At 52.4% G+C, this 24,421-nt stretch overlaps 12 protein-coding genes across 12 annotated transcripts; 6 read left to right on the plus strand and 6 right to left on the minus strand.

The window, feature by feature from the left end:
- Positions 1 to 87: 87 nt before the first annotated feature.
- On the minus strand, positions 88 to 992 carry CLUP02_11429 (uncharacterized protein; the record flags this gene model as incomplete). The annotated part of the gene is made up of 3 exons (XM_049290397.1): positions 88 to 344; positions 593 to 764; positions 897 to 992. The coding sequence occupies 3 exons, from the start codon at positions 990 to 992 to the stop codon at positions 88 to 90; spliced, it is 525 nt and encodes a 174-aa protein (XP_049147542.1).
- A 2,400-nt stretch (positions 993 to 3,392) lies between these two features.
- Positions 3,393 to 4,191, plus strand: CLUP02_11430 (uncharacterized protein; the record flags this gene model as incomplete). Its single annotated transcript, XM_049290398.1, has 3 exons — positions 3,393 to 3,630; positions 3,696 to 4,034; positions 4,109 to 4,191. The coding sequence occupies 3 exons, from the start codon at positions 3,393 to 3,395 to the stop codon at positions 4,189 to 4,191; spliced, it is 660 nt and encodes a 219-aa protein (XP_049147543.1).
- A 164-nt stretch (positions 4,192 to 4,355) lies between these two features.
- Positions 4,356 to 7,852, minus strand: CLUP02_11431 (uncharacterized protein; the record flags this gene model as incomplete). The annotated part of the gene is made up of 16 exons (XM_049290399.1): positions 4,356 to 4,366; positions 4,434 to 4,549; positions 4,620 to 4,801; positions 4,868 to 5,092; positions 5,303 to 5,358; positions 5,412 to 5,492; positions 5,561 to 5,633; positions 5,701 to 5,724; positions 5,863 to 6,031; positions 6,103 to 6,233; positions 6,257 to 6,556; positions 6,745 to 6,922; positions 7,066 to 7,186; positions 7,327 to 7,443; positions 7,518 to 7,754; positions 7,807 to 7,852. 16 exons carry the CDS (start codon positions 7,850 to 7,852, stop codon positions 4,356 to 4,358), a joined length of 2,067 nt encoding a protein of 688 aa, XP_049147544.1.
- Positions 7,853 to 7,876: 24 nt separating this feature from the next.
- Positions 7,877 to 8,058, plus strand: CLUP02_11432 (uncharacterized protein; the record flags this gene model as incomplete). Its single annotated transcript, XM_049290400.1, has 2 exons — positions 7,877 to 7,906; positions 7,951 to 8,058. The coding sequence occupies 2 exons, from the start codon at positions 7,877 to 7,879 to the stop codon at positions 8,056 to 8,058; spliced, it is 138 nt and encodes a 45-aa protein (XP_049147545.1).
- Positions 8,059 to 8,893: 835 nt separating this feature from the next.
- Positions 8,894 to 9,936, plus strand: CLUP02_11433 (F-box domain-containing protein; the record flags this gene model as incomplete). Its single annotated transcript, XM_049290401.1, has 2 exons — positions 8,894 to 9,277; positions 9,427 to 9,936. 2 exons carry the CDS (start codon positions 8,894 to 8,896, stop codon positions 9,934 to 9,936), a joined length of 894 nt encoding a protein of 297 aa, XP_049147546.1.
- A 399-nt stretch (positions 9,937 to 10,335) lies between these two features.
- CLUP02_11434 (uncharacterized protein) lies at positions 10,336 to 10,918 on the minus strand (the record flags this gene model as incomplete). Its single annotated transcript, XM_049290402.1, has 2 exons — positions 10,336 to 10,665; positions 10,739 to 10,918. The coding sequence occupies 2 exons, from the start codon at positions 10,916 to 10,918 to the stop codon at positions 10,336 to 10,338; spliced, it is 510 nt and encodes a 169-aa protein (XP_049147547.1).
- A 3,370-nt stretch (positions 10,919 to 14,288) lies between these two features.
- CLUP02_11435 (eukaryotic membrane protein family) lies at positions 14,289 to 17,524 on the minus strand (the record flags this gene model as incomplete). The annotated part of the gene is made up of 3 exons (XM_049290403.1): positions 14,289 to 14,960; positions 15,022 to 15,675; positions 15,722 to 17,524. 3 exons carry the CDS (start codon positions 17,522 to 17,524, stop codon positions 14,289 to 14,291), a joined length of 3,129 nt encoding a protein of 1,042 aa, XP_049147548.1.
- Positions 17,525 to 17,650: 126 nt separating this feature from the next.
- Positions 17,651 to 18,887, plus strand: CLUP02_11436 (uncharacterized protein; the record flags this gene model as incomplete). Its single annotated transcript, XM_049290404.1, has 6 exons — positions 17,651 to 17,745; positions 17,808 to 17,970; positions 18,051 to 18,182; positions 18,223 to 18,342; positions 18,394 to 18,588; positions 18,636 to 18,887. 6 exons carry the CDS (start codon positions 17,651 to 17,653, stop codon positions 18,885 to 18,887), a joined length of 957 nt encoding a protein of 318 aa, XP_049147549.1.
- A 341-nt stretch (positions 18,888 to 19,228) lies between these two features.
- On the plus strand, positions 19,229 to 20,291 carry CLUP02_11437 (dienelactone hydrolase; the record flags this gene model as incomplete). The annotated part of the gene is made up of 4 exons (XM_049290405.1): positions 19,229 to 19,278; positions 19,389 to 19,427; positions 19,510 to 19,897; positions 19,971 to 20,291. 4 exons carry the CDS (start codon positions 19,229 to 19,231, stop codon positions 20,289 to 20,291), a joined length of 798 nt encoding a protein of 265 aa, XP_049147550.1.
- Positions 20,292 to 20,464: 173 nt separating this feature from the next.
- On the minus strand, positions 20,465 to 22,481 carry CLUP02_11438 (choline dehydrogenase; the record flags this gene model as incomplete). The annotated part of the gene is made up of 4 exons (XM_049290406.1): positions 20,465 to 21,794; positions 21,849 to 21,897; positions 21,950 to 22,342; positions 22,397 to 22,481. The coding sequence occupies 4 exons, from the start codon at positions 22,479 to 22,481 to the stop codon at positions 20,465 to 20,467; spliced, it is 1,857 nt and encodes a 618-aa protein (XP_049147551.1).
- A 330-nt stretch (positions 22,482 to 22,811) lies between these two features.
- Positions 22,812 to 23,179, plus strand: CLUP02_11439 (uncharacterized protein; the record flags this gene model as incomplete). Its single annotated transcript, XM_049290407.1, has 2 exons — positions 22,812 to 22,857; positions 22,926 to 23,179. The coding sequence occupies 2 exons, from the start codon at positions 22,812 to 22,814 to the stop codon at positions 23,177 to 23,179; spliced, it is 300 nt and encodes a 99-aa protein (XP_049147552.1).
- Positions 23,180 to 23,561: 382 nt separating this feature from the next.
- Positions 23,562 to 24,283, minus strand: CLUP02_11440 (uncharacterized protein; the record flags this gene model as incomplete). The annotated part of the gene is made up of 4 exons (XM_049290408.1): positions 23,562 to 23,639; positions 23,727 to 23,787; positions 23,873 to 24,102; positions 24,167 to 24,283. The coding sequence occupies 4 exons, from the start codon at positions 24,281 to 24,283 to the stop codon at positions 23,562 to 23,564; spliced, it is 486 nt and encodes a 161-aa protein (XP_049147553.1).
- Between the last annotated feature and the right edge of the window lie 138 nt (positions 24,284 to 24,421).

Consider the following 24,421-nt stretch of genomic DNA (forward strand, 5'->3'; position numbering starts at 1 on the left):
GTTGCAACATACCCATATAGGAGCCCCTCCATGGACCATGATCAAACCGTCCAGCAGCAAAGCAGCAGCCAGGCAGTAGACGATCCATCAGGCCAACAGATTCACCCGTGTCCAATGCTGATTGTTCATTTCTTGGATCTGGCGGTTGACTTCCTGAATCTCGAGGTTTGTCCGCTCGATCGTCGCCTTGCGATTCCCTTCGCGGCACCACCGAGCGACGTCTCCTTGCATTTTGGTTAACCGACGATATTTCTTGTCCATATCGTAGCACAGCTTGCATCGGTCCTCGTTTGTGATGGTTTCGTACACCAGCTTCAGTCCGCATGTTTCGCCCGTTCGGTACTCTTTGTTGCATTGCTGTTTGAACTGACCCCATCTCCAATATCCGCAGGACCAACGTGTTTGATAAAAGTAACACATTGTTCCTCTTGATTCTCGATCACCCCCTAAGGTCTTCTTCTTCTCTCTTCTCTCTTTCTTTTCTTCTTCCCTTCCGGTTGTCTCTTTCCTCTCTTTCGGTATTTTCTTTTTCGATGTTGTTTGTCCCCGTCCCCTGGCGGGCCGGTCCGTCTGGCTAGCTAGAGAAGGCAACTAGCTTGTCGATGCGCAATGTGGTGGAGAATAGAATGGAGGAGACAAGGAGGAAGAGGAGGAGCGGTGGCAGCAGAACCAAGAGAGGAGTAGAAGTGGTTCGTTTCGTTTCGGGGGTTTCGGGTAGGATATGAAGTCACGGATGCCAGGTTTGGTACTGGACTGTTCAGACTCTGTTCAGCCAGACAAAAGGTTTGTTAGCCATCTTTTATTTATGTTTTTTTTTCCTGTTCTCTCATTCCCATCTTTGCAAGTTGGCCGCCCCCCTTCTTTCCTTGCCCCCCTCCCCCTACAACATGCAATACCATGCTGTACACAATGATGCTTCTTTGGTCACTTGTGTCCAATGATGGTCCATCTTCTTCAGGGATAGCCTTTTTGGCTTGGGGGGCTTTTACCATGGGGGTAAAATGCGTGGGATGAACAGAAATTGAATGCCATGGACCATGGTAAAGGAGGGGCGTGTGAAAAGAAAATCCAAAAGAAAATGGTTCAGAACGGAACTGACCAGGCAGACTGTAGTATTATTGAGAAATGGCCGCAGCAGTCGCAGCAGTAGACAGCAGCAAGAATCCAGCCAGCTACAAGTGGCAGTGGTGTGCCTGGCAGCCCGTTTCGGCAGAGACAAAGGATGTCGTTCGCAACCGCGATCGAGAAGTCTCTTTTTTTTTTGGCTGTTCGGCGCAATGGCCGTTGGGCAGCAGTGGTCTCTTTTTGCTGGCCCGGCTCGGGGTGTGGGTAACGGGGGTACGTTTTCTCGATGTTGCTTGATCGGAAATACACCAAGGTGAGGTTGTTCGTTCCTTTTTTGGCCGTTTCGAGGTTTAACAGTTTTTTGATACTCGTTTTCTGATTTTCCCCGGCAGCGATGTTTCCGTATCAGGCGTATACAAAGCGGATTTCGACATCGATGTACCTGTGAAAACGCTTTTTTCTTGCAGGTTCTTGTCTCATAGTAGCATGTTTTTAGTCTGAGGGGCAACTGAGCTAACTTATACTTTGTCAAATAGTTCGAGGTCGTTGATTGGGACCCGCACGATGTGTTGTCACGACTGGCACACATAATGCCTCCATACAGATACAATTCACCACACTGCGCTACACTACACACGTACGTTCGCGCATGTATACCTACATGATGCATATTCAACATGCCGCCGCCATGGCCATGTTCAACTTGTTTTCTATTCGAGGCGTGGGAGCAATCATCAATTGTCCACTAGCCGCTGCCTCCACTTACACAACGCTCGTGTCCAAAAGAACGACGACGACCGACCCATACCGGCTGAATCGACTTTGATACTTCTTAGAAAAGCGGAAATGACGTACATTACATCTGTTAACTTTCATGGTGGGTATCATGGCTTTCCAAATTCCGTCTCGGATCCGCCCCGTATGGTCCATCGAGTCTCGTCGCCGAGATCTTCGTCGTTATTCCCCTGTCGACGATACGAACCTTGAAACGCATATATTAGCCTGTCACCCGCCAGCTTGCATCTCGAGGCTGAGGCTGGCGGTCATCGGAGGATATCTGCTTGCCACGTTTATCGTAGCTTCGAAAATGTCCTCGCAGGGCCCAGGGGACCTTGCTCGACGCTTTGCACTCCACTCTTCAGCATTGGAGATGTTCTGATATGTTACGACTTGCAAGGGGGCATGGAATTGAGAACAACAATCTAGTCTGGCTCCAAACATGAACGATGCAGGGAATGAAGAATGCCTCGAAATTGGTGTGGGTGGACATGATGAGGCGTTGGTAGGAGAAAAACAAAATGAACGCCTATTGTGTGCCTGAGCTGCCAAATTTCAGGTACGAATTGGGGTGGCATATCTCCTCCATCTTTCTTTGTATCATTGGGCATTCATTTCAGTGTTCAAGCAGCTGCCCGCCTCTCAGCTTCGTCCGGTGTGGTACATTCGTTCATCAGGCGCGATTCCTTTATCCTACCGCAAAATCATTCCTCTTTCCTGTGGCTCAATACCCAGTTGGTGTTCTTCCCTGGCCCCTTGGCTGTGACAGTCACAAACATAAGGCGGGATTTCTCCACTTTCAACGAGCTTTTCTTGTATGTATGTGGACGGATATGATGTTGCAGAAGACTTGCAGATTTCATCTCCCAGGTAAAACCTTGAACAGCACCCTTGGGGGTTCTTTGAAGTGGGTGTTCCCGCTACGGGCTGAGACCTGCAAGTATTAGAGCGACGGGGTGGTATCTAGCCTCCCGCTCAAGGTAAGGCTGTCTTCTGCCCGCTCTGCTTGCGGCCGCTGTGGGGTTCTCTATTTCATACGTGCTCAATCCCTTATTGCGGTTTTGTTTCTTGTTTCCTTGCACACGGGCCATGGTTCGTCCCGCCAGCAAGAGATAATTGTCAGCTTGACGTGGAGGGTAGGGATATTTGGCCATTTCCCCTGGAGGGGCCTTGGCAAAGGAGGGGAGGATGGATGGTAGCCGGCATGAACCATCGAGCCGTTGTCTATTTTCTGCGGCATTACTTTGGAAACTATTGGCTCCCCCACACTACTGGCATATGGATAGAGAATTATGATGAAGGCCGTGTCTAAGGTCGGAAGGCAAGGGCTTTTCCACGGCGCCAGGGTTGGTTGACCGAGGGCCGCTCCGTGAGACCACCTGGGCATTGCCTGCCGCACATAATGGAACGTCATCGAGGTGACATGGATGCAAGGTTGACATTTTCATCGCCACCTTCCTATCCCCTACTTCCGTCGCCGCCGGTCTACTTGAGCCTAAACACGCCCGAGAACGCTAATAAGTACACTTGAAAACCCCAGACGAGACACGATGATTAAGGCAGGAGAACTGTCATTGCAACCTCAGGGACCCTTGCAGCCACTCGGGCAGGGACAGGCAAAGAAACCCCGGACAAGGCCAGCTCAACATGCAGGCGACATCGATCTCAACATGTCAGGAAGAAAGCCTTGTCACTCAGGGCCAGACCTCTCTGAGCCGGATGCCCGTTTCCTGAGTCCATCGACCTGGTCATTGACGAATAATCGGTCGTCTCATCCACCCCTGTCTTGTATGGTCTGCTTCTATGGAGGGGGAAGGGGGGGGTGGTTGATTATGTCTCGCCTTATGATGTAGGTCTTATGCTACCCCCCAGTGGTGGGCTAAACCAGCTCACACCGGCCATGCGGGCTAATGACCGTCTAGGTGTACCGTCGAAGAGATTGAGAAAGTCCGCAGACCCATCCCCTCACATGAACTATCTGGCTTGTCCGAATACGGACGGCCCGTTTGCTTCGTCGACTAGATGCCCTTGGATTACGGCGGACCTTGCGACGAGCAAGTTGAGAACGGTCCTCACGAAGGCCTTCGGGCGTTGGTTAGGGCCCTGGGCAGGACAACGTGGCGGCCGGCTGCTGGCCATGGCCGATGTTCCTCACTGCATTGCGTTCGATCTGCATCAGAGCCCCAACGAAGGTGCATGTGCCTAGACCCAAGCTACGTTAAAGGTATCTCCTGATGAGAGGCATTGTACTCACTCCCTCTTCTAGTTTGGGCTGGCAATGTGCGTCGGTTGCCGATCAAAGATGCAGCATCACGGCTCCAGTCCGCCCCTTCACCTATTTCACCTTAGTGGGTGACGTGTGGCTTGCCGAGTCCACCGGACGAAGTTCCCCGGTGACACCTCATTCACCAGATGTAGCTCTTGTTACAGTCCGCAGGTAACGATTAATCAGTGTTGACTCTCATTGGAATAAACGGCACCGCCTATTCCTTCAACCGAGTCTGTCCCTTGACCTACTCGATGACTTGCTCGCGAACGTTGTCAGCAACTGACACGGGCTTCCTATGATTGGATCTAGGCTAGAAAAGAACCGCGCTTGCAGTGGTTTGTCCAATCTACTCGAGCTGCAACAATCAAAACGAGGCTCCGGTGCTCTGTGCAGGTTGGGGGAAAATCACCGAGCTTGATCGAGCCTCCTCGCACTTGGCTTGGCACACATGACAGATGAAAGTTGAGTGGTCGAGCGGGGCCACGAACACCTCTCCCGACATTGACACACCTCCTGCAACTGTTCAAGGTTCACAAGTAGGGAGTCCCTTGTGAAAGACGGCGATGCGCTGTCAACTAGAAGACCGTTTATGGAAAGGCTTGCGTTCGTGTACATCAAAAGGCTCGAAAGACTACAGCGGAGAATGCCACCATTACATAGACACGGCCGTTGTTTGACTGGGAACAATAGCTGAACGACCAGCCGCGCCACTCGAGACTGACCTGGTCACGACTGCCGCCGGCGAGGGCATCATACTTTGTCAGGGGGAGGAGGGTGGCTGTAAAGAGGGGAGGCCAGGGATGCGGCCAGTCTATTCACGAGGCCGGGTGATCCGTGTTCGGCGCCGAGACGACTGTCGGTGAGGTTGTCGCTCTCGCGCGGGCACGTCGTGAACCGTAACCTTGAGTGGGAGCTGATGGGCAAACGGGACGGCCCGTTTGCCGTAGGAAGGATGTTGAGCACGTCCTCACCTCGGATGTTCTAACGGTGGAAAAGCTTTCTACACGAAGCGAGGTAGCACTGGAAAAACTCCACTAAGAGTGCTTTAAACCGTCTACCTATCATGAGCTGTTGGGGTGTTGCAACCAAGGAACACCTCTAGACCTTGATTTTGACAGGACGAAGCTAAAGAAGCACGAAGCATTAAGGCCAATGATTATCCCGGGCTTCCAGCAGACGCCTGCAGGCCACCCGAACTCTTGGGATTTTGCGAATCATGCGCTGAAGAAACGATGCACCGTTATTTGCTACGTGATTGGGTGCATCTGGTGAAAAGAGACGACAAATAAAGGCCAATGACGGGCAGAAGAAACGCACGTCAGCACGCTACTCGTGGTTGCCACGAGACGGTAGGGTACGAACGTGTAGACAAGCTGAAAGCCTACTTTGGTGGAGAAGCTGTGATCAGCTGCATCGCGTTCCAGGACCAGCAATGATTCCGACATGGACTTCCACGGGATTCCTTGTCTGCTGGCCCTGCTACGTCGATGCTCGATTGAGGGGCAACGGGAAAGAAGGCAATCTGACAATGAATGGGACACCAAACGGGAACAGACGACGTTGAGACAAACGAAGTATTTCGATGTGACCAGGATGCGCTTGACGTTGGTCGCCTAGGACAGACGCGTTTCTGTTGCAGCCGCAAGGAAGGCCACCCAAGAGCGTGATTGGACGAGGCCAAATTCGAATTGGTTGGGCCGGGAAAATCGGTCTCACCACCACATCAGGAGCCAAAATCCTTCTGACAGTACGCGGTCTGCCTCAATTACCAGACATCTCGAAAGACAGCGCGGTTCAAGCACGGGGCCGAGGCCAAAACTAACAATGCAGACGGATGGTGGCAGAATCTGGTGTCCGTGTCGTGGGAAAAGCCGCTTGGCTGCTGATTCCTGCCCGATGCCAATGCGAGAGCCCATCTGGCTCGTTCATGCCGTGTGACGGAGTGTGATTGATATCGTTCGATGCATTTCGAACTCCGGCTGGTTGATGACAACGAAGGCGTTGACAAGGCGTAGTCAAGACTGCAGCCTCGTTCATCTAGGGGCTGCATACTGTATGCCGTTTGCTGTATGCTTTGACCGGTTCGTAAGAAGCCTGCCCTTGCAGGTTTGATGGCGGTTCCCTGCGGCATGCAGCAGGTGGTACAGTTATGCCTAGAATAGATGCGCCAGGGTCTGCGTTGTCCATTGTCGTTGCAACTGCTAAGATGGCGGGAACCGGGGGTAGCTGCGGGCGTCCGTTGCGGGTGGGTTCGAGGGCACAGAATGGAAGGTCTTGACAGCAGTTCGTGGAGAATCCAGCTGTACAAGGGCAAGATGAAAGGCAGGTGAAGTAGCCAGGGTCAGGGCTCTTGCTCAGGCTGTAGCAGATATCAGTCGGTTGAAGCCCAAAGCTCGATGTGTCAAAGTAAGGCACCTTGGAGAGCATGGGTAGAAGCGAGCTTCTCTGTTCGGATCATTCTGTGTCTTGGGGATGATCATGAACAGGCGCAAGTCGTGCCGGCCCGTTATGAGGCCAGGTCCAGGTTGTTCGTGAACACGGCCTAGCCCTTATTCAGGGGTTCTTGGTAAGAAACTAGGCCGGTACCGCTGGCGGCTTAGGGTAGGATGTGGGATAACGATTTTGCTTCCGACTTGAAAGCAAGTAGTTGAGCCTCTAAGCTGAGACGCGTTCGTTGGAATTGCCCAATTAATCAAGGCAGTTGTCCGGTGCGTGAATGGCAGGGCGTTGGGTTGTGGCTTGACGACGGGTGTGGATGTTGGACGTTGGAAGGCAAGGAGGAAAGCGCCGGTGGAAAGCGTAGACCCGGAGCTGTTTGAAAAGTGGGTCTCTCGGAGCAAGGGGTGTCACAGCCGACTGCATTTGATGCAGTCGGATGATGGCCATTTGGTGGTCCATTGGTGGTGTTGGGTGACTGCCCCATTTCGGCTAGATCTTTTGACAGAAGACACTACCCGTGGCGACCGGCACGAGGAATGAGGTGGCCGAAATCTGCGGAGAGAAGAGAGACGGGGAAGCTAAAAGCCCCTCCCGTGAGCTTCCTCTTTCTGTAGATCTCTGGGATCCCAAGCCCACCTGAGGTGATGAAGGTATCTAGGTATCTGAGGTAGGTACCTTACTTTCCCCCATTTCATTCTTGCTAAGGTACGGATAAGGTACCTTTAATTTTCCAAAGAAGCTGACTTCCTGCCTCAGTACTCCGCACCTCAAGGCACCTATACCCCAAGGTACCTTATCTTGAGCTACAGAAGACAGGCAGAAGCGACTGAGATTTTGGATTGATATTGAGATGCCTAAGCCTGAAGGATACGCGGTGGCGGCGTTAGCGTCCGCTACAATTCAGCGCCGGTTTCTATTTTCAACGTCTTCTTTGTGGAAAATAAGGTGCCTTATGCAACGTGGACACAATGATTAAACGATTGAGGAGAACGCATCGGAGCTGTTGTGCTGGGGAGAGTCGATGATGGCTTGGGAAAGTGCGTGTTCGTTCCGGCGCTAGGTACAGTGCCAGCTCCTGCCGTTTGATGAAGAAGCACCTTGAGCTCCTGCCGATTACCTATCAAGAGACATCGTTGCGCACTGTGAGTCGCACCTGCCGCCAATACCCCTGTTCCTGGTTTCTGCCTGGACCGTGTGACGCAGCCTGGAACGATGGAGGCGCAAGCTGTATCCGTACAGTACCTAGTTAGATGCACCAACCTTAAGGTGAAGGTGCGTCAGGCCCCATTCCTTCCCCTCCATATTGTCACGCTCCTTCCCAGTTCAATGCCCGTCGTCAACGCGTCTGCAGCCTCAGTATCAACCGCATGCTCATGATTCAAGTTTCCGCCGGATGAAAGGCACGCCTGTCAACTCACTCATCATCAACCTATGTCATCGGCCTCAACTCTGGCCTCGACTTTGACCGCGAATTAGACCCCATCTCCTCGGCCCGCCAGCTCGCTTGACCACTGTCTCTTCTCCGTATCCTACTTACCCGAGCACCCCTCATCCGTCCCTTCCTCGCGCCTTTGCTTCGCATTCTATCTTTGCCCGATGGTTCCCCCGATCTTTGCCAGCATCGAATAGGACAGTCGATCCCGGGTGGACGCGTTAAGCATTTCGTCGCATTACTCTTGAGCTGGAGTCTTCATGCTCCTCTCGTCACATCAACGAGACTAGTTCCGCGCCGCGGATTTCCTCCAAGCGTTAAGTCTGCCGGTCGCTGGCCGGGCCTCCAACGACCAGTCTCTCCACGGCACGCGCGCGCAAAGCGCAAAAACATCTACTTACCCGACCTTTTCTGTTTCACTTTGACGCGCGCGGTACTCTCCTCGACTCGTCTAATCTTCTCGACTTCAGCGCATCTTTCTCTGTTCCCAACCTACTATCCATACAAGGTTACCAACCTATCGCGAGGCTTGCCGTGCCATGGTACCCTGCATATCTGCCCATGGTCTCATCTGAAGCACTTGGCTCTATCCCGCACTCCCTCATAGCGACCTCGTCGGTCCCCGCGCCCCTTCCTTGCTTCCTACGCAACTTATCCACGCAATTTCGTGCTTAGCGCCTACCCGGGCTCCGGACCATACTCCGAACCGAAGAATCCCCATTTCATTATTACTCCGAAGTAACGGGCAACCACCTTATTGACCACGACTGGACTTGAACAGCTACTCCAGCTGTACCAACCGTTCGTACAGCTCCACATCTTTGTCTCATCTGTGCTTGTGCTCTCTGGAGACCAGAACAATTCATTTGGTGTCATCACCATCTCGTCGCTTGCAGGCGACTGACTCAGCCATGGACGCAATGCACGACGAGATGGCCCCAGATCAGCTCCTCTCTTCGACCCGCCAGCTTGCTATATCACATTCTTCTCCCGCATTGTCTGTACCCGCCGGCGATCATGGCCCGGGCTACGCCGTTTCCTCCACTCAGCTCGACTCCACGTATCCGGCGGTCACTGATGCCCGACCATGGCCCCAAGCAGCCGATGGGGTTCGTGACGATGATTACTACTACCATCATCACGAACAGTACCTTCTTGAGGCCTCGTCAGCGTCTTGTCTGGCGTTGTTTCGGCCTCCATATCAGCCTACAGGCGCCATTTCAGAAATTCCAAACGAGATCATGCTGCACATCCTTGGCTATTTGGATGTGAATGATCTCTTGTCAACTTCGAGGGTAGGCGTTCCCCACACACAAGTGACTGTCTATTCTCTTTTGCCTTGGAACTCACTCGCTTCATCCTCCCTTATGCGAAATTCCCACCTGTGCTTGCTGTCCCCTCCGTTGACCGACCCCGTTGTTGCTGAACTCTGCTGATGACATAGACCAATCATCACCTGCGTCACCTGTCCCTCTCGCCTATTCTCCATCACTATCGGCTCCGTCACACGCGTGCCATCCTGCCGCCGTTGTTATCTTCCCCTTCCCGCCCTTCTCTAGCGGAGCTCATCGCCCGCTCCATCTTTCTGACTCACACATCGGTCGTCTCGCGACGCCTTGCTCGCTCTCTGGTCTCCATCCGACTGTCCCGCCGACTGGCCTCGCGGCCCTCGGCCGAAGCCCTCGTCAAGCGGGCTGTGCTCCCGCCGGAATGTGTCCCCGGAATGAGTTTGGTGCAAGTCGCGCCCGCTCTCGTTGCGAAGCGCCGCGCTATTGAAAAGGAGAAGGTCAAGGATGGCTTGAGAAAGTGGGTAGAGGGCGTGTGGAAGGGCGAGGTACGTCAGCGAGAAGAGGGTATCAAGAAGTGGGAGGAGACCAAGGGCGTGGGTAGGGTCTGGCGGCTCCGACGATTCTGGGAGCGTGTGTCGAGGGGCGACGGTGCCGATCTCCGGTAGGCCAGTGAGGCACTCTGTACGACTCTAAACTGAACTGGGTATCGAATTGGGCATTGAGTTGCGGCTCTGGGAGCCGCCAACGGCGTTACTGGGCAAGGATCACGATGTATTCATAATGTCCGCCATAATGAGCCAAATGTGCACTAACAAGCAACTGTGAATTCCGTTGCCGTCTGTCTGTCTTCGCGCAATGTGGTACCTTTGCATGTCACTATGGAACACACATAGGATAGCATCCTATCCTAGGTTGCGAAAAGTTGTGGATGTAATAGTCGTAAGGTGTGTTAATGCTACAAGTAATCATAATCCACCGCGCTCAGCCGTCCTACAAACCAGTCTGGCCAGCAAAGCAGTGCGAAGCACCGGCCTCGATAAGTTTTCCCTTCTGAATCTTCTACCTTAATCCGACCGTTTGCTCGTTTCAAGAATAATAGCAATAATGCAAAGAATGCCTACGAGGACAGAAGCCCAGAAAGAACAGAGCGAGACGTAGTAGATTGTACGGATTCGACTGTCGATTCTCTTTTGGAAGATAGGGTCAAAAAGGCCGTCTTCGGAGGGATACGTGGTCTTTGGGGGTTTCTTCCAAAGTGAAAAAAATCCAAAAGTTAGCAAATTGTCGATACAGAATGGAAACGGTAGCAGGATTGCACTCACTTCGATAGAAGGCTTGGGAGACACAACGGGGCGGCGATTACACTCGGGGCATTGATGATGAGGGCCGGCGCACTGTAAATTGCCGTCGTCAGCGAGTCTGCTCTGGAAATCATTGACGGATCGAGAGTCCCGCGATCGTGCATACCTCGTCGCAAAAGACATGGCCGCACCCGAGGGGTTGGCAGAAGGAAGCACGACATTGTCTGCACTGGTGGGCGGGTGCTACACCAGGAGACGCTGAGCCTGATGCCGGAGTCGACGTCGGTGTTCTTGGCTCCGTCCCGGCAGCCGGGACATTGGTGTCATTCGCAGCAGCAGCAGCCATTGTGAGCTTGTGATAGCCGTAGTCTAGCGACGGGTGATGGGTCTGGCTGTTCGATTTTCCAGATGGAGCAACACGTTGATAAACGGAAAGACGACGGCGTTCGCGTGAAAGAAATTGCTCTCAAGATGAATTATCTCAGTGGCGGCCGGCGCGGAAAAGAGAAGATTTGGAGAACGATGTCTGGGGTTTGGCTGCTACCGGAAGGGAATAAGGACAGAGCTGTGATGAGATGATTGATGCCATGTAGTTCGGAGATTGGGACATCATGTTAGCACTCAAGACTCGAACCTGCCAAATGCCATCCATGGAGGTGTAAAAGATGGAAGGAAGGAATTACAGAGGTACATAATGATGCTAGGTACCTAGGTAGCTCCCAAAACTGACATGAACCCAGCCTGATGTTTCTGCTTGACGAGCAGGTGCATACTTCAAGGAGGACCGGTGTGTGGTGCGGTGTTGCTGACGTGCCACGAAAACCTGGAGCACTAACTCAGTCCCAGAAGGATGCCCCTGAACCTTCTCGTAAATGCTTCCTGAGAATCAAGCGTCACGGCCGCTTCTGAATGATGGCACCTTCCCAAGGAAAACCTGCCCCTGATGTTGTGGAAGGTACTCATCGCGACAAGGAAGAATCCGTGTTCAATGACTCTCGAGGCTATTTCTACCTACCTAGGTACCTTCAACATTCCAGATCTTGCCCGAGCAGTCATTTAATGACGGGAATTGGAGGTAAGCGGACGTCAAGTCAATTTTCCTTTTACGAAAGAGTTGGAAATGCATCAGTATCACCGCTAACCAACATGATGCCGAACATCCACCTCACATACTCGTTTTCAAGTTGCGGATGCCACTGACGGGTAATTACGAGCATTCGGAGACCCAAATTCCTCCAAGGAACATGAAGTCGTCTTATTTACTATAGCGGTTGAGCACTGAGCGCGGAAGGATTGGTCGACACCCTATAGGAGATCGCCGCCAGCAACTCACTCCAAACTTTGCGCGCCACAGTGCATGATCATTCCCAGGGCGACTTTCAGTCTCCTTGGTCCGGCTATCCCAATTCTTTATAAAGCACCATATAGCGAATTAGCTGCATCTCAACCATTTGTAACTACGTGCGAATACACTTTCCGAATATTTGACACGCCATGGACCTACGGGAGAAAGTGGAATGGACAAACTAGCCTAGAAGCCTAGGTATTTGCGACCTCTACGGACCCGAAAGACAGCCTGAGTAGACATTTTAGGGTCAGTGATAGGAATTCCGCTTGATTTTTGCAATGCAGAAGCACCTCAAGTCTGACTTACACCTACATCTCTTATCTTACCAGGCGCCGAGACACTACACATCGTCTGCAAGACTGCAACCCGAGTTTTCCATCAGGTCCGTATTAACGGACACTGATTTCAGTACCTCTTACGTATCCAAACGATCAGTTGCACCGTCTGACTTGGTGTGGGGCACCAGATCTTCAACAACCTACTTTTGCGTCAGGGGTTGAGAGCTGTGGCCCGTAGGGGGTATGTCGTCTGGCTGCCCAGTGCAGATAATGACATCGCCGAAATTATGCCCTCTGTTCTGCTTTCTTTTTCTGATTCTTCATCCGCTGCAGATATGTAAGATGACCGAGAATGAAGTGCCGCAGGACGAGTCAGACGTACAAGGTGGTAGCTAATTCGATCACTTCTGCACGTGTACGGTCCACGGATCAAAGTCACCTCGGACATAGTGGCAGTGTTCTGCCTGCGTAATCTCCTCAAGCCTGTGACAAAAGTTTCCACCTACACACCATCTTCTGGAGGCAGTACGCAAGTCGGCTCTGCCGAAAACCCAAACAGAAGACCGGTCATACTATTTCGGAACACTCTAGAGCCTAGACAAACTTTGTTGTGTTCGACTGCTGTCGTCTTTGGGGCCGAAATCAGTCTCAGATAGGGGCTACTTAGTTGTGCAGGTAGGTATCTAGCCAAAGCTAAGGGACATTACCGGGGCCGAAAGCACGGGTTCACACCTCACCCTTCGACCCACGCGTTCCCAACGGCCGTATGTATCTGCGGCGGAGGGAGACTTCTGTCACGTCGTCAAGCCTTGCAGCCCGCTGCAGCCTGTACCCCTTATCGTCAGTTCCATACTAGTGGCTTTGGCTAGAAATGTAGGGCCTCATAACTCGCTCAGATACTCAGCCTTGTTGGTTTAGTATAGAATTGTGCACAACTGTGCCTAGCCATACAGTATTCGAGTTTATTCCCATGGCAATATGTGTAATCGATCTTGGACCCATCTCCAAGCTACGGAGATTCTGCGCTAGCGAAAAAGAAAGTCGAGTGTCGAGCCCATAATGTACTCTCTGATGTTCGCTTTCGAATGCGAGGTTTTCAAGTCTAATCGCAGCGTCCGTCATAAATGTTATAGGGCGGCATGTAGTCCTCATGCCAAAACAGTACATAGGATATTCATACCCTTCTTCATTATCATCATTAAAATAATAATAATAATAATGATAATACACATGCAGTCAGCACGCCGAGTGTCTCTCAGTCAAAGTCATGCCGAAACCTTTATGGAAATGGTGGATATGTTTGCTTTTGAGAAGTCTCTTTCAGCTTTGGAAAAGGGGGTGTGTGTCACATGCTGGATGAATTCGCAATGCACCCAGAATACCTCGTATACTTATATCCCCAACTTTGAAAGGAGATTCTAAAAGTAGAAGGAAAAGATCAAAAAACATAGAGAACTTTGCATCTCATGCCATCCGTAGAACATGGTTTTACTCGGATTCCTCGTCGTTCACTAAGGTAAGTCATCAGACAGCTACAACTCGTCAAATAAATACTCATCACTCTCCCCACTATCCTCATTATCAAATCGTATTTTCAAAAGAAAAGTAGCCTTTGATAAACAAGACGAACTTTCCGCGGCAATTGGTTCTTCATGCCTCGTCTCGGTCCGTATATTTTGGCGAGCATTCGATGTCTCATTTGGCATACTAATACTTGACTCAGGTGAACATAAAGGTCTCAAAAATTCTTCAGCACATTTTTTAGTACTCGCCAAGAGTCGTGGTATACATGGGAACATTAATAAGCTGGAGCTTGGGGATGAGCTTTGTGTAAGCTCGAAGCGGTTCCATCTGAGCAAGTAGGCTGTCAAACTGGGAATCCCCTTGGGTTGTTGTTATAATAGGTAGAGCCAATAGCCACGGTTCACGACACTGCCTTGGCGAATGGAAGAGACACGCGGCAGCCTCATATTTGAAAGACGTATCAATTCCCAGTATCAGAAAAGCAAAGGAAGCGGAGCGTCTTCTGAGGTGCCCTGGGCTCCCCTATGAAACGCTACACGATAGATGCTAGACGCCAGAAAACTCCATCACCAAATCCTCTTTGCGACCATTTCGTACCGTTGAACTCCGTTATAGTCGCCTTGTTGTGGCCTTTCCGGTTTCTGAACCCTTCCCTTGCCCCCCTTCAGGCCCTCCTTGTCATCAGCGTGAATCCATCTTCGTCGGTCTTCCGTGACCTCGATCTGACCGTAACCTCCAACTCTCTTCCCGGTAGCATCATAGACCTCGCGCTCCTCCTGACCAGTTGCCACCATGTGCTCCTTATGCTTCATCCTGGCGTACCTGTTTCGGGAGTATCGCAGCAGAACCATGCCCAGTAGCAGCTTGACGATAAGAAGGACCAAGAAGGCGATGAAGAAGACGACAATCATGGTAACTGCCGCAATTACATCGTCACTAGTCCACGTCCACCATGCTCTGCTCTGGACACTTGGCTCTCCGTAAGGATAGCCGTAGACGGCCCGGCCTAAGGCATCCCTAAGTAACGTGTCGAGACGGTCCAGCGCTGCCACCATTGCTGGCGACGAGGGTGTCGCAGACTCGACGGATAGGGATGTCTGAGTTGACTCTGCGATGGGCGTAGCTATACGTGTCGAAAGAAACATGTGATACGTTTGGACAGAGGCTCGAATGAACAGGCACGACAGCGGGATGACAGCCAGACCAAGTCGTCTCGTCAGCGAAGGAGAGACAAATGCCTACAAGAAAAATCAGTCTCCAGCAACGAAATGGAAAAGGACCTCTTCCGGAGTTGCTTACATTAGTGTAGTAGTCCTTGCACAAGATGTCGAGGATGCGGCTGTAGAATGTCGGCTTGATGTTATTGAACTTGTTTACGTAGGCGTGTTTGATCGTGTCGACCAGCATCTCACTGCCAATGACAATGAGAAAGGGGGACAGCACCTCGCCAGACCAAACCCAAGACGGAAGAATCGTGAAGCTGAACGGCAGGATCGAAGGGCTGTGAAGAGGCATAGCGCCAGAACCTCCCAGGTCGCTGTTTTCGGACCCTGCCCCAGGTACGGAGAGCCCACCAACCTCCACAATATTGCGCATGCCGATAATGAACAGCATGATCCAGAGTTGGAAGCGCTCCACAATGTCCGCACAAGTCAGCTGGAACAGGTTGTCTTTTTCGAATCTCTTGAACACTGTGCTCTTGATCTCAACGAATTGGTTGGAGATCATGAGAGTCAACAGAGCATTTGAATAGGAGTTGACAGCCACATTCAGCGTGATGACTTGGTAGTAGAGCGCCACAGAATGGATGACATTGTAAATGAGTGCAAGTCCGAACATGCCCAGCGGAAGAAGCACCTTGGACCGACCGGAGCTATTTCTAGACAATGTTTCGGAGCTGAAAAGACACTCAAATATGTCCTGACCAAGCGCTGAAAGGAGGCGATCCCCGACCTGGCTAGATTAGCGACAATTCCTCCAATGCTAAGAAGGAACTTACCTCGAGGACGTTGTAGATGACATAGAGCTTGATGCCATCCTGTGCTCGAATGAAGTGATACATTCGGCTAGCGTCCAGCTTCATGAGGAATAGCGAGCTGAAAAGAATTACGGCGCCTTGTAAGAGATCCGCCTTGTGAAAGGAAGACAGATTAGAGGGTATCGATTTCGTCCTACGATGTCGATGCACTCTAGAGGCAGAAGGGTGTGGAGGGTGATGGCTCGAAGGTCCATTCATCTTATGAGTGATATGCCCGTTCCCATTCAATCTGACCTCATGCTCAATGACTCCATTGCCGTTCGCTTTGACATCTGAGTCGACATGGACAGCTGGGATGTTGTCAGGGAACCTCATATCCGTTGCTGGGGTAGATGATCTGCGCCCCGGCGGCCGACTCTGGCTTCTGTCGCGGCTGACAAGGTGGTCGTTGTCTCCTTTTTGAGCGGACAGCGCACTTCTTGCCCTAGGTCTCCGTGCTCTGGCCCATACTCTGCCCAGCCCGTACCAAACGAAACCAACCATGAAGCGTGCCTCCTTGATAGCCATATAGCCCCACCATCTGAACAATACCCCGAGGGCAATGGTAAATCTCATGGGCAGGATCGTAAAGTTATAGAGCCAGGCATCGAGACATGCCAGAGCTCCGAAATAGAGCGTTCTCTCCAGAAATGTCGGCAGTAGTAGAACATTTTTGAGTCTTTCCCATTTGACGACGTAGGACTCATAGGGTATATCGTTGGTGTGCGAGTGGTGTATGTACAGAGGGCTCGGTCGTTGGGCTGCTAGTTCCAACTGAAGGTGCGTGGGTATAGACATAGGCGGGAGGGGTATCGAAGGAGGGAGGGGCGATGGCGGAAAAGGGTCATTTCGCTGTGACTTTGTTGGCGGCGGAACCTGGAGCTGCGGTGGTGGTTGTTTGTTCAGACTTGTCGGCAGAGGGTTGATTGCGTTGAAGTGGCTGGTGGCATCAAGGTTGAGAGGCGGTGGCCTGGCAACAGAGTAGAAGGAATTTCGGCGGGGCGACGTGGTTTGTGACTGTGATTGTCGTCGATTCGTGGGAGGCGTCGAGAGCGTTCTGCCTGAGACAGGTCGTCTTGGCTCGTCTTGATATCGCGACCTATTTCCGCCGTCCGTCACGGGGCCGTTTCGTCGCAGAGAGTCGGGCTGACTGAGTATCGACTGTCGAATTGCCTCGAGCTGATCTGCGAGAGGAGAGCGAACCAGCTGTTCTTGACCGTCAGGGGTTTGGTCGGGAACTACTGCGACAGGGAGAGCTTCGGGGGCGGTGAGTTGTTGTATCCCTGCGACAGATAATCTCCTAACATTATCGTGGCTTTGATTCTTCTTCATGGATGCGGAGCTCGATCCGGCCCTGGCCCTTGACTTTGGTGCCACGTCGTCCTTATTCTCAGACTCCTTCTTCTCGGTAGCAGTCGCAGGCTCGGACGTGGACGAAGAGTTGGACGATTCTTGCTTCTCGGGCTTACTATGCGTGGATGAGGCATCGGAAGACTGTTCCTCATCGGAGTGGCCACCGGGAATGGTAGGGAGGGTCGAGGTAGGGGGTGCGCTCGCAGACACGTTTGGTAAGGGAGGGAGAGGTATGTGCGACACTTTGATATCGTTCTCGGCATTCGGAATGCCCTCGTCGTACGCCGCGTTTTCGGGAGCGAAAGTAGGCATGGGCGGGAACGCCTCGACCGGGTCTATGGGTAAGACATCGGGGCGTGCAGAAGTCTCGTCATGGTTGTAATGGTTGTCGTCGTCGGCCCCTCGATCATTGTGGTGTTCGCTCGCCGCCATTCCCAAACCCTTCACTGTCTTTTTTGGATGGGAGGTATCGCCGCCATTCGCACACGGATATGGAGGCTGTGATTGGTACCGTGGAACGCAAAGGACTCTATGAATTGCAGATTGGAAGGAAACGTAATGCGCCAGGGTTTTCTAGGCACGTTTTGCGATAGCATCTGGCGCAGCGAGTGGTTCAAGCAATTAGCTCTGCAGCCTGCAGTTCTCCAGGTCGCGTGGGGGGGAAATGTTGCCGAGCGGGCGATCTCCAGGAACGGCTGGATTGGTGACCGGACAGGGAAACCTGGCGGCACAGCGCGGCAGAAGACAATGAGACCGCTGTGGAGACGCTACACTGGGTCTCTAAACGCCATGGTCCAGTGGACTCGGGACGGAGACGGAGGGGAGGCATCATGGCAGTGACGTACTGGGATGGGACGTGCGCTCGCTTTCGATTTCCGGTGAGTTTTTGGGATCGAAGGTGTGACTAAACCATCTGTCACAAGGTGTGTTCACCGAAGTATCAGTATCAATCTCTGAGGTTATTCACCACTCGGCTACTCTATCAAGTTATCCAACTATACATTCAGAGTCCCAAAATTCTGCCGAGATGATTCTTCATGGATCCGAGGTTCTCCAGCGCCTACAAGATTGTCGATATTGTATATGTCCAGTAAAACATGCAAACGACCTTCATCTCGGGTCGTCACCAGAAGAGACGCCTTTCACGACAAGAATATGATGGATCTGGCTGGGACTTCTGGCCATTAAAGGGATATTTGATGCGAAAACCAGTTGCTAGATTTCTCAATGTGCCGAAGGAAGAGACTGAGGTAAGGTAAATTGCGATGTTCGGGTTTAACCCCGGCCGTTGAAGACATCAGGTGTCGGGCCGCACACCGAATCGGCAAATCACCCTAAGAAAGACGAGGGCGATTTCCCGACCATGGCATACACCACCCGCACCCGTCGGGCCCAAATCACTTTGCGGCGTTAGGACCATTTACCGGCACTGTTCTGTGTCCATGATAGTACGATTCTGTGAAAAGTATGAGAAGAAGACCAAGACCAGAATCAAGGTACCAGGACGTTCCACCACCTTAATTCCGCTACTGCCGCCGCTCAGATTGCCGTTTCGGAACCGCACCGCTCGACTCCTTGGATTCCAAAACTCCATGGACTAGCAAGACTAGGAGCACGACGGGAGAGCACGACGGGAGAGCATTCGGCTTATGTCCAGCTAAAAACCGAGACACCGCAGCTCGGCGAAGTGGGGGCTGAGAGAGACCGGCACCGGTGCCCGAAAGAGTTTGTGTTTTCATCAGGGTGGCATTTTGTCTCATCGAGAGGGGGGCACAGCGTCCGAGTTACCAGTTGAATCTTCCTCTTGATGGATCGGAACGGATCTCGGCCCACCCAAAGTAAGAAAGGAGGTACGAGTAGTCTCCGTTTTGGAGATCCAGTTGCTTGGGTGCTTGGTAATTCCTCACGTCAACGGGCCCAACTTGTCCAAACCCCCCCCGGCGCTGAACATCCGTGGGCCCCTCCAAGGTCAATGACGCCCCTCCCACGTCCTGCTTGAGCTTCAGACTCTTTAAGGTCGATGGGGCCCTCTTCTTCGTCCGACCCTGCTATCCGTTCCTCCCGTCCTCTGTGATATCGTCTTCTTACAAACATCAAGTACTTACACTTATAAACTCAAGAAAATCAACAGTCAACATGGCATCCAACCCTCCCGGACAATGCTGCACCGTCGGTGTCAAGCACGAGTAAGACACCCCAAGATCCCATTGAGCGACACACACTGCGTAAAGAGCTACCCCGCCCCCCACTCTTCCAAAGCTTGATTGCGTGAATCCTGCCTGCACCTGTCACCGAGAAACCCGTTCCAAAGTCCCAAACAGCAGCCTTATGGCATGTCTGTCGGCTGATGTGATACGCCAATCTCCCAATTATTCGCACAATAAGAGTTCTCGCTAATCGCTTTCCGACCAACATAGAGGCACTCCTCAGGGCAAGAAGATCACCGTCGCCGGCAAGTATGAGGGCTACCTCGCCGAGGCTCCTGCCGACAAGGCACACAAGAACACCGGTCTTCTCTACGTTGCCGACGTCTTTGGCATCTGGAACAACTCCCAGCTGCTTGCCGATCAGTTCGCTGCTAATGGCTACACCACCTTGATCGTTGACCTCTTCAACAAGGACCAGCTTTCTGTCCCCATGCCTGCTGGCTTTGACGTTATGAAGTGGATCGCCGAGGGCAGCGATGGCAAGAACCCCCATAACAAGGAGGCCATCGACCCCATCATTGTCGATTCCCTCAAGTACATGCAGACCGAGCTCGGTCTCACCAACATCGGTGGTCTCGGCTACTGCTTTGGCGCCAAGGTATGTTTTCTCCCCTACCCTCCCTGTTCTGTAGCTGCTACGACCGCCGGTTTCTGACATGATCACTTGACAGTACGTTGTCCGCCACTACAAGGACGGCATCAAGGTCGGCTTCGTGGCACACCCTAGCTTCGTCGACGAGGATGAGCTCGCCGCCATCACCGGCCCCTTCTCCATCGCCGCCGCCGAAACGGACAGCATCTTCCCCGCCGAAAAGCGTCACAAGTCCGAGGAGATTCTGCAAAAGACCGGCCTGGCATACCAGATCAACTTGTACTCTGGCGTCGAGCACGGCTTTGCTGTCCGCTGCGACGTGAGCAAGAAGGTTCAAAAGTATGCAAAGGAGCAAGCCTTTTACCAAGCTGTCGCTTGGTTCGATGAGCACCTTTTGTGACTAGCAGTTAGCCTTGAGGGAGAAGCCAAGTTATGAATGATGGGCGCCGCAGCTGATACCAGAACGATGGGCGGGTTTAAGAATACCAATTGATTATTGCGCGATATGATGTCGTTCCACACCTTGATATCTCGGTCTCCTGAATGCTCTGAAGCTCTTAAACAACGACCGCATCAAGCCCTCTCGGCCCAGTCTCGCTTGATAAAGTCGGCACATCGCTCTGCCACCATATAAGTTGGCGCTACAGTGTGAGCACTCGTCACCTTTGGGAAAACGCTTGCATCAGCAACGCGCAAGTTTCGGAACCCGTGGACCTTCAAATTCTGGCCGACTACACCTTTATCGACCACGGTACCCATGCGGCACGTTGAAGTTGCGTGGTAGATGTTGACCAAACGCTCCCTGATGTAAGCGTCAATCTGTTCATCCGTCACATCCCGCCACCCACCTTCGACCGTACCGGCCTTGACTCCGGGGGCGAGATGCCAGGTAGCGTTGAAGGGGTACTGTGTCTGACGGAAGCGCTCTACAAAGCTCATCGAGAAACGAGCGGCCTTGCGCGCTGCCGCCCAGTCGCGGGGATCTGTGATGTAGTGATGGAACACTTTGGGATGCGCCAGAGGATCTGAAGACGCGAGCTCGATTCTACCCCTAGAGAATGGCTGCACTAGTGTTGTCTGGAATGCGCAGTACCCCTTGCCCTTCTCATAGTCATACGAAGCATTAGTGAACAGGAGCTCAATATCAGGTACGTTCTCAGGCCTTAGCGCATCCGTGTTGTCGTGTTTCTCATCGATGCCATTTCCGTGGTGTCTCACAGTCATTGTGGTCTCGTCAACGGTGCTTGTGTGAAACCAAGCACACAATCTGGTTCCAGAAGTCGCCAATAAGCCAGTCTTGAAGAAGAGAAAGAGGACGAAGTGCCAAATGCCAATAAGTGGACTGAACAACCGGAGATATGAATCGATGAGACGGGTGCGGAAGGCGATGCCGAAAGTTATGTGATCTTGAAGGTCAGCACCAACTCCCGGCATATCTCGCACGAGTGGGATGTTGTGTTTTTCAAGATGTTTCTTTGGTCCTATACCGCTGCGAAGAGTCAGCGACGATCGAACGTGCTGGAGGGTCTCAGAGAAATGATACCTCAACATCAGAAGCTGCGGTGAGAAGTGAGTTCCACAACAAACGATGACCTCTCTCTCGGCCTTCACGAAGCATTGCCTGGCAGGGCTCTTGTCAAGATGATCCAAAATGTGAACACCCGTTACTTCTGTCCCATCGTCGTTCGTCTGAAGCTTTGTGGCTACAACACCAGTGCAGAGTGTGAGTCTCTCCCTTCGCTCATCAACCGTCGACTTTGGAAGGTAAGCTGCCAATGAAGAATGACGATAGCCAAACTTGTCTATCATGATGTCGGTCGTGAAGAGGCCCATGGCCGGGGCATTTGGGTTATTGCCGTCATTCTGGACAGGGAGGTTCATGTCGCCTGCAGCTTTTTGGATGCTGTTCGAGGCACAAGTTAGCAAGGATTTGGGGAATGCGGTCACTACAACATACTATTGGTCTATCGGGAAGTCCAAGGGATTCTGTCGAAGGTAGAGCGGCCCTATCTAAAGTCAGCTCGATCTTGAGAGGAAGAATTGGATGACACCAAATACCTTCATGACCGCGGTAGGGAGCATCGGGGTGGCAAGCAGCGTTCTCAATCTTCTTGAAGTATGGCTCGCACTTATCCCAGCTCCATTCATCATTACCAAGCGCAGCCCATTGGTTGTAGTTACCCGGCGCGCCGCGCGTGAGCATCAGCCCGTTGACTCTGGTGGCGCCGCCGAGTGCTTGAGTATTGAATGTCCGAGTCTTGCACCCCGTCCATCGCTCGTCGGGCTCAGACCAGAATGTCTCGATCTGAGGACCCTTGCCGTCGCTCGCATTCCCAACGATAGGAATACGATCAAGCCAATTGTCCTTCACCTTGCCTTTGCAGACAACGAGGACGCTGGTGCTTGGGTCTTCGCTCAGTCGGGAGGCGAGGGCGCATGCTGCTGTACCGCCTGCGTAATGTCAACTTGGGGGGACTTGGCCTCCTCGCCAACAACGACACCTACCGCCTACGATAACATAGTCAAAGGTTTTCCCGTCGACGTCGACCGCTTTGCGCTCCGGATAAGAACGAGAAAATAGCCAGGCCATGGTTACCTGACTGAAAGAAGCGTTATGGGACGATTTGGAAAACGGACTGGATTGTCCTAACGAGTAAGAGACCTCATTCAAACTATCTACTCCGAGTAGTATCTTAGGGGCTGCTGTCAGATGAGGGGTTCTTTCTTATATTTTCGAAGGATCATCACTCGTCTTAAAGCCATAGACTAGTCTTACACCAAGGATCAATCGCAATCTACAGGAACACCAGAAAGTGCGATCTCTCCAATCGCTGGCTGATCCTTCGCCGGCTAAGGCAACCCAGGCACTTGTTTAAACCTTGGCTTCCGTTACCTACTCACACGGCAGTCCCGGGAACTCATGTTAGAAGGAAGAACAAGAGGATATCTAGAGGACAAGGACAAGAGTCTGAGACCTTTTCATCATGGGCGATATTTCTATGAGAACCCCTCTTCATTCATTTGCGGCCCCCAGTGTACCCCGGATCTGTGGCATCTCAGCATCAGCTCACCGCCAGCAATACTTTCATGCCAACCGACTTTGCATGCTGTAGCACACCAATGTCGACCAACTATCATCAGAGAAAGACCAATACCGATAGGCAGGCCGCAGGAACGGCCAAGAATGCGTGCGAGTCGAACGGTCCACGTTCAACAGCAGTGAAACTTGGCTGCTTGTCGATTGACATCGGAAGCACTCAATGGTGCCCCACTGCCTCCACTACCTAAGGTACTTTACTGTGTATGGCTTGTCACTAAACAATACTCCGTAAGACACTCAAGTATCCGTAACCTGAGGTAAGGATGAGTTCGGATACCTAACAGGGTGTTACGAGGATCAGATGGAAACTCCCATTGACTTTGAATTGACTCGTCTATTCGATCAAGGTACCTACCTTACTGGGGGCATTGGCGGGGAAGAGGGAAAATAAGCACTGAAAACAGGGCACGACTCGTCTTTTTCGTGCCTGCCGTTTCTCATCCTGGGGTTCCTACCTTACTGTGTAGGCCGAGGTGCTCTTTCCTTCCATTTGTACCGACCTGTGGTTCGAAGTTTGAACGGCGGCCCGCTCCTAGCCTCAGTGATGGGAGGAAGGCGCAAGACGCGAGCTTAGCCACGCTGTTCGCGCTCTTTTTGAACGTCTGCACTGCACTGCACTGCACTGCCCCCAGAATGGACGATAGTCACCTAAGCTACATCAGTCGATGATTTCCCCCTCCCACAACGACGTCGCCCATCTTCCACGTCAACATACATCGCATCGCCTTGCCTTACATCTGCATCTCCATCAACAACAGCGGAGCCACCACCGTCCTCGTCCCCAGAATCCCGCTGCCTGTTGCACAGCAAAGTAGCGCAGTATCAGCCACGAGCTAGCAACTGATAGGGCTATTGGGAAAGACATGGGTGTAAATGCTGACACAGGGGAGGGGTTGGGTTGGGAATGGGGCCAGGCCGGTATAAGCAGGCAGGCAATCAACGATTCCATGATTGGAGATGGCTGGTGAGACGAGCTGAAGCTGCTATGGAGTACCAAGTACTGGGGCGAGCATTCGCTTCTCGACACTGGCCTGGCCTGGTCGCACATCCCATGGCATCCCACCTGCACTCTTCTTCCGTTTCTCGGTCGCGGCTGTGCCGCCATCGCGCGCTAGCCAAACGTGCAGCCTCGTCCTGTCTCGTCGACATTCTTTTTCGACTTCGACTCGACACACGTCACGGCTCCCTTCTGCCGCGTTTCTCCTCCTGAGCTGAGCCTGCTTGTCTGCTCCAAACTCGGGTTGCCTCACGCCACCCATGGCTTCCTTCAATTTCATCAAATCTGCCCCCATGACCGACGTAGACCGCTCTTGAGCACCTCGATACCACCCACATCCGAGAGAGCACCAAGTCCCGAGCACCATTAGCTGTGCAGCTCCGAATAGCCAATTCGCAAGGCTTGGTAAACAACGGCAAACAGAAGTCCATAA

This window comes from Colletotrichum lupini, chromosome 5 (assembly GCF_023278565.1).
Source record: "Colletotrichum lupini chromosome 5, complete sequence".
Taxonomy (NCBI): domain Eukaryota; kingdom Fungi; phylum Ascomycota; class Sordariomycetes; order Glomerellales; family Glomerellaceae; genus Colletotrichum; species Colletotrichum lupini.